At 45.4% G+C, this 7,659-nt stretch overlaps 1 protein-coding gene across 3 annotated transcripts; it reads right to left on the bottom strand.

The window, feature by feature from the left end:
* Nucleotides 1-241: 241 nt before the first annotated feature.
* LOC109752494 (FCS-Like Zinc finger 8) lies at nucleotides 242-2,692 on the bottom strand. Of its 3 annotated transcripts, XM_020311379.4 has the most exons (5): nucleotides 2,502-2,643; nucleotides 2,333-2,415; nucleotides 2,074-2,170; nucleotides 892-1,581; nucleotides 242-774 (listed from the first exon to the last, which is right to left on the bottom strand). In XM_020311379.4, the coding sequence occupies exons 2-5, from the start codon at nucleotides 2,358-2,360 to the stop codon at nucleotides 636-638; spliced, it is 954 nt and encodes a 317-aa protein (XP_020166968.1). In that variant the 5' UTR covers nucleotides 2,361-2,415; nucleotides 2,502-2,643; the 3' UTR covers nucleotides 242-635. The 3 variants fall into 3 exon arrangements, 2 of the variants coding, with proteins under 2 accessions (XP_020166968.1, XP_020166969.1); XM_020311380.4 differs by lacking the exon at nucleotides 2,333-2,415 and having other exon boundaries at nucleotides 2,502-2,679; XR_012204942.1 differs by lacking the exons at nucleotides 892-1,581; nucleotides 2,333-2,415 and having other exon boundaries at nucleotides 582-774; nucleotides 2,502-2,692.
* Nucleotides 2,693-7,659: the final 4,967 nt, after the last annotated feature.

Here is a 7,659-nt window from a genome sequence, read left to right as displayed (position 1 = left end):
CTTACAGTAGTAGGAACTTGTCAGCTAATTCAATGATCAAGTACTGATCACAACCAAGTTTCGGCAAGTTCACTCAAACAAATGCAGTCTCCTGAAAACTGATGCCAGCATCTCAATGTACCAGTCATGGGGGTTATGATTTGCACAGCCACAAACAGACACTACTCCTGCCAAGAATCAGATAGTTCTTGCCATATAAGAACTCTAATCATCAAATGAAGACCCAACACAGAAAGAAAGGTGAACAAGATAGTATACTCAAATATTATTGTGTACCACATGCAAATACATGTAGAAGCTTAGGTTCAGATACATGACACAATACTCAATAGGAGTCGACAAAATGACGTCCAATTGAAATTGAGGTTCAGGCAAACACACGCACACACCCTTTTCCGATCAAAATAATAATATGACCGGAAGCACAGTCATCGTTCAGGCTCCTCCAAAAATTTGAGGATCCAGGTAACGAAAATAAAGAAATCATTAAGCGGGGTAAATTCATCAGTTGCCGCAGCAGACAAAATCTTCACGCAAAAACTTGATCAGCATGATCACATCCATGGCTGCAGCTTATTAACCTCAGACAGCACTTCAGATACGACCACATCAAGTGTTTACTGATGCTCGCTCGCTCACTGGATCAGGTGGAAAATGCGACGATTGTCAAAGGATGGGCCGCTGGGATCAGAGTGACCTATCGAAGGTTCACCTTCCATCTCATCTTCCATGAAGTTCTCCCTGCACTCCATGCTGCAGAAGGCTTTGTCACCCCTACGATTGAAAGACATGATACAAAACATTAAACAACAATCAGAACAGCCGCAGATCTATTAAACCAGCAAAAAAGAGAACATAAGGATGGTGCATCTAGTTTACTGGAACACTTACTGGTAGATATAGATGTCTTTCCCTTCTTTGAGCTTGTCACCGCAAAAACAACAGAAGCTCATGGTATCCCCATTCAGATGAGGGGCCAAACTCTCCTCACACCCACCCTCATCAGGGATCAGTTGCTCGGCTTGAAACTCAAAAACACGGTCTCCAAAAATGTGGGTAGTTCTAGGGTTCGGACCACGGGTAACAACACAGGTGTAATCCTCTGAATTGACAATGTCATCCAGGGACATGATACTACCGTTGAGTCCATCACTCATATTCTCATCTTTCTGTTCAAGCAGTCCAGCTTGATTAGGAGCAGTGGAGCTGTTCTTTCGAGTTAAGTTGTCAGTAATCCTCATCTCAGATCCAAGGAGAACCTTCCTGCTGCCCAAGGGTGTGGGGTTGTTTTCATCACTGAGAGAATCCACCAGTCCAAGGCCAACCCTGTCCCCAAGCAAGATCTTTTGGTTCTGGCTGACTGCGCCGGCATCAAGGAAGGACGATCTGGGTGATTTGGTAGCAAGGCCTGTGAACAATTTCAGGTCTAAGGGGGATGTTGGGCTGCGGACAGCATCCAACTCAATCAAACATTTGGTGCTCAGTTTGACAAGAAGATCAGGGACTCTGAAGAAGCCCATCTTGTGAGCAGCCGATTCAGAGGAAGTTTGTGGAACAGAGGACTCGGCTGCCATTTGATCACTGCAATTTCCTTTTGGGTGTCAATAACTTGATTTATAAGTTCAGGTTTATAATCTAATAGTACTATTCCCTCCGTTTCTAAATATAAGTCTTTATAAAGATTTCACTATGGACCACATATGGATGTATATAGATGCATTTTAGAGTGTAGATTCACTCATTTTGCTCCTCCATATATAGTCCATATGAAATCTGGGAGTAGAATTTATTTAGAAGAATCTATCTACTGATTCGGTTGAAAAAAAAAAACCTACATGGAGCCAAAACAGAAGAATCACTCCACGAGGAGCTGCAGCTAGTATAATACTCCTACTGTACAACCAACCAAGAGCCAAACTAAAAGGGTTTCATATTGGAGTTCCTTGGCTTGTAAGCATACACATACATAAATACATGGATTAAAGCATCAGGAAAGCATGGGCATACGGAGAAGGCGAAGAAAACAAAAAGATAAAGGCATGTGTGATTGACCAATCATCATCTGATTCTCACCTTTGCTTCACAACCGTCCTTGCCTCACGGATTGTTCTGTTTCCTCGCAGTCGCAGCGGCAGCGGCTCCCTCGTGAAGAAAAAAAACGGCAAATCTCCTGAAAAATTCAGCCAAAACCAAGATGAAAGGCTATGACGAGTAGTCGTGGAAAACCACGAGAAGAGATTGATTTATCCTCGAAAAGGAGCGGAGATTAAACCCCAAAAATCTTCAAAAATTAAAAAACAAGTGGGGGGGGGGGGAATAAACGCGGAAGTACGAAGGATCGGAGAGGCCGTTGAGGGCATCCGAGGACCTAGGCAGATTAGGAGCCCCTCGCGAACGCGTTTTAATCTGTTCCCCCTGGGCGGAAATGCAGGTCCCGTAAATCCCCAACGCCGGAAGGTAAAATCGGCGAGGGTCAAGGAAGGAGGAACGGCCTGCCCTACCTTGGTCTCCTCTCCTCTCCTCTCCTCGGACGGCAGGGCGGGGCGGGGAGGAAGAGCGGACTCGACTCGAGGGAGGCGGCAGTGTGACAGAAAGATAAGAAGAAATAGGGCGGAGAGGGGAGAGAGAAGGGAGGAAAGGTTTATGTGAGAACTTTTGGCTCCAGTAAGTAGTTGTTGGACCCTACCCCAACCCCTTTCTCTCTCTCTCTCTCTCTCTCTCTACTTTCTTTTTCTAGGGTCTCTTCTCTGTACTCAACTCTGATGAACACTGTTTTCTAATTGGGGCACAGAATAATGTGGGCCCCGGTGTCAATCGCTGTGATTTGGTTTGGTTGTTGGCTAATTAGTACTGGTATATAATAATAACTATTTTAATGAAAAGGTGATGTTAAGTTTGGAAGGGTGTTAAGACTGTGATGTACGAGGCTGGTGGGCAAGAACATAAGCTAGTAACTTAGGTGATGTTTGGTTCTCTAGTCCTAGGACTTTTTCTAGTCCCTAGGACTTTTTGAAAAAGACTTTCAAGGAGGTGCTTCTAAGGACTTTTAGCAAAAAGTCCTAAAAAGTCCCACCCTGTTTGGTTTACTAGGGACTTTTTCTAGTCCCAACACAAAAAAGTCCCTGGAATCAAACACCCTACACACTTCCCTAGACTATGTTACTATCTTCATAATGGGTAGAAACATTTATGTAATGTCATGCAACGATGTATTTATTAGATTATAGACTCATTGTTTCTTGAGTGTGTGATGTTCCGGTAACTTAGCTAGTTACCACAAGCACCTCTCTCTTCATTAAATATGTGTCACATAAGCAAAGTTGTATTGGAGTGTGTGATGTTACTCCTAAGTTCCTTTCAATTGTGACCAGCCTCATGGTATGGAGACTTGCTTGTCATAGCAGTCAGCAAGAGAGGGAGAGAGGTTTGAAAAGAGCAGAGGAGAGGAGAGAGAGGATAACAGTAATTACTCTACTACTAGTACTACTAGCAGTAGTAGTACTTCGCTTGTGGGCTGTGCGTTGCCTGCGATTATTTTACTATCTTTCACACAGGTGGATGAGAGGAGAGCGGTGGAGTTACCAAGGAAGTCCTCTGTCGAATCAGCTTTTTTGGACCTGTCTTGTGCTGCGGATTTTCTTCTCTGCGAAGTAAGGAAGGATTGTGCCCCGCAAGTCCACTTGCCACAAATGTTTCCTCCACTACCCGCTTTCACAAGGTACAGCTACAATCTTTTTTTCCCCTCTATCTATATACGTACGATTGGGGATTATGTCATTTTACAGTGTAGAGATATTGGGCAACTATAATCTGCATATTGGGAAATTACTAGTTAAGACATAGGAGTAACAAAATTCAGTGCTCGTAAAGAGAACACGTCTCATTACTATATTCTCACAACGTTCCTAGTGAAATTTGTGAGTATATTATACTGCATTCTAACAGTGTGCCTACAAAATAGATAAGGACATTAGGGCATTTCCAACGTCGACCCTCAAACCGTTCGTATATGTCCGGATGAGTTGTGTCATCCAATGCGGTCGTGTATTAGTCCGTCGAACGGTCTGGATTATGTTTTTCGAGCAAAATAGAACCAAACGTGAGGGGTTTTGCGCGAATCTAGACAGCAGACATGTAGGACTCCGACACCCCCGGCCCACCCAAAAGGCAGGCGGAGCGCGCTTTTTGTAGCTGTCTACCCTGTTTCCGTGGTAGAATCCCCACTCTCTTCTTCCATCCCGCCGCTCTCCACCCAATTCCTGCCCCTTTCTCCCACTCTCTTCTTCCCTCCCACCGCCGCCACATGGAAATGGAGGAGAGCCTGCCGGAGATGGAGGACGTGGTGGAGGATCTAAACATCCCGCTCGCCCAAAAGATCAACTCGGCGACGCGGCAAAATCACCACGTCAAAGCGAAAGCCGCAAAAAGAGGAGACGCTCAAGAAGCGGGTTGCCGACAGAGGGCGTGCTGGTGGCGGTCGTGCTGATCGCGGACGAGGTGGAGGTCGTGGCCGCGGTGCGCAAATGGTGTCACTCACCGTACAGACGCCACCATGGTCGGGGCATTACAAGGCTCCATACTTCTACGCCACCAAGCAACTGGGTAGGCAGTCCCCGGCAGCCGTCACCGTGTCGTTCATCGTCGACGAGAACACAAGCCGCTGCTATTCTCGAAGTGTTCTTAGTCGCAGCTGGTCTGGGCGCGGATGGCGGGCGGGGAGCAGATGGGTGCCCGCACGCTGTTCGCGTGTATGCCTAAAGTGGGGGAGTTGGCCTACGACAGGGACCGGGAGATGATGGACATCATTCACGACGGAGGCGAAAGAGGAGGTGCCTATGAGGACAGGCAGGCGGAAGACTCGGATCCCACCCAGTCCGGCAACTACACCCGGACTGGAACGTAACATGGCTGCACCTAGACCGGCACACAGCAGGCGAACACCCAGACGGGCATGGGGCAAGCGAACACCCAGACAGGCACACATCAGCCGGATTGGGCTGTCGGACAGCAACAGGAGGATGAGAAGTTGGAAGACAAGGGCGGGGACGATGATCCAGATGATCTGGTCGATGATCCAAAGAAGACAGGTAGAAGAGAAAGCTTCAATATGCGGGAGGACGAGCTATTGTGCAATGCATGGTTGGCCCCTAGCCTCGATCCGATCCATGGCACGGAGCAAAAGGGCACAACCTTATGGAATAACATTCACATATGGTTCCATGAACACAAGCATTTCGCGCCCTATTCCGATGCGGTCATCCGCAAACGTGAATCAAAGTCCCTCAACCATCATTGGTACACCATTCAAGAGGCCGTCTCGAAGTATTGCGACAACTTGAAGCATCTCATCGCACGATGGCCTAGCGGTGCACAAATCCACGAGCAAGTAAGTTCATTTGGTTGGATATGCATACTTCGTTGATCACTACCCGGATATGCATAGTATTGTAGCTGGACATTGGTATGTCTCCAACGTATCTATAATTTTTTATTATTTCATGCTATTATAATATCAATCTTGGATGTTTTTATGCAATTATATATCATTTTTAGGGACTAATAGATTAACCTAGTGCCCAGTGCCAGTTGTTGTTTTTTTTTGCCTATTTTTGACTTTTCAGGAGATCAATATCAAACAAAGTCCAAACGGAGAAAAAACTTTGGATTAACTTTTTCTGGACCAGAAGAGACCCTAGAAGGTTCGGGAGAAGACCTGAAGAGTCACAAGGGAGCGACAAGCTCGAGAGGTGCGCCCCAGGGGGCGCGCCCCCAGGCTTGTGTGCCCCTCGTGGCACCTCTTGACCTAATACCGCCTTTATAAATTCTCAAATATTCCCCTCACATCAAAGAGCCACACGGAATACTTATTCCGCCGCCGCAAGTTTCTGTTCCCATGAGATCCCATCTGGAGGCCTTCCCCGGTACTCTGCCGGAGGGGGAATCGATCATGAAGGGGCTCTACATCAACCTTGCTGCCATTCCGATGATGCGTGAGTAGTTTACCTCATACCTATGAGTCCATAGCTAGTAGCCAGATGCCTTCTTCTCTCTCCTTGATCTTCAATACAATGTTCTCCTCGATGTTCTTGGAGACCTATTCGATGTAGTGACTTTTTGCGGCGTGTTTGTTGGGATTCGATGAATTGTGAGTTTATGATCAGATTTAGCCATGAATATTATTTGAGTTTTCTCTAAACCCTTTTATGCATGATTGTTATAGCTTTGTATTTCTCTTTGATCTATTGATTTGGTTTAGCCAACTAGATTGATTTTTCTTGCAATGGGAGAGGTGCTTTGTGATGGGTTCGATCTTGCGGTGCTCAATCCCAGTGACAGAAGGGGACATGACACGTATTTGTATCGTTTCCATTAAGGATAAAAAGATGGGGTTTATTCATACGTGAGTTTTCTTTGTCTACATGATGTCATCTTGCTTAAGGCATTACTCCGTTCTTTATGAACTTAATACTCTAGATGCATGCTGGAAAGCGGTCGATGTGTGGAGTAATAGTATTATATGCAGAATCGTTTTGGTCTACTTGAAGGAAATATGCCCTATAGGCAATAATAAAGTTGTTATTTATATTTCCTTATATCATGATAAATGTTTATTATTCATGCTAGAATTGTATTAACCGGAAACTTAGTACATGTGTGAATACATAGACAAACAGAGTGTCCCTAGTATGCCTCTACTAGACTAGCTCGTTTATCAAAGATGGTTAAGTTTCCTAGCCATAGACATGTGTTGTCATTTGATGAACGGGATCACATCATTAGAGAATGATGTGATGGACAAGACCCATCCGTTAGCTTAGCACTATGATCATTTATTTTATTGCCATTGCTTTCTTCATGACTTATACATGTTCCTATGACTATGAGATTATGCAACTCCCGGATACCAGAGGAACACTTAGTGTGCTATCAAAAGTCACAACATAACTGGGTGATTATAAAGATGCTCTACAGGTGTCTCCGATGGTGTTTGTTGAGTTGGCATAGATCAAGATTAGGATTTGTCACTTCGATTGTCGGAGAGGTATCTCTAGGCCCTCTCGGTAATGCACATCACTATAATCCTTGCAAGCAATGTGACTAATGAGTTAGTTGCGAGATGATGCATTATGGAACGAGTAAAGAGACTTACCGATAACGAGATTGAACTAGGTATGGTGATACCGACGATCGTATCTCGGGCAAGTAACATACCGATGATAAAGGGAACAACGTATGTTGTTGTGCGGTTTGACCGATAAAGATCTTCATAGAATATGTAGGAGCCAATATGAGCATCCAGGTTCCACTATTGGTTATTGACCGGAGATGTGTCTCGGTCATGTCTACATAGTTCTCGAACCCGTAGGGTCCGCACGCTTAATGTTCGATGACGATTCGTATTATAAGTTTATGTGATTTGATGTAGCGAAGGTTGTTCGAAGTCCTGGATGAGATCACGAACATGACGAGGAGTGTCGAAATGGTCGAGACGTAAAGGTCGATATATTGTAAGGCTATATTCGGACATCGGAAAGGTTCCGAGTGATTCGGGTATTTTTCGGAGTACCGGAGAGTTACGGGAATTCGCCGGGGGAAGTAGTGGGCCTTAATGGGCCATACGGGAAAGGAGAGAAGGGCCTCAAGGGGTGGCCGCGCCCC

Source organism: Aegilops tauschii, chromosome 3 (genome assembly GCF_002575655.3).
Source record: "Aegilops tauschii subsp. strangulata cultivar AL8/78 chromosome 3, Aet v6.0, whole genome shotgun sequence".
In the NCBI taxonomy this organism is placed as follows: Eukaryota; Viridiplantae; Streptophyta; class Magnoliopsida; order Poales; family Poaceae; genus Aegilops; species Aegilops tauschii.
Note: the sequence above shows the minus strand (reverse complement) of the source record. Positions and strands in the feature narration are given on the sequence as shown.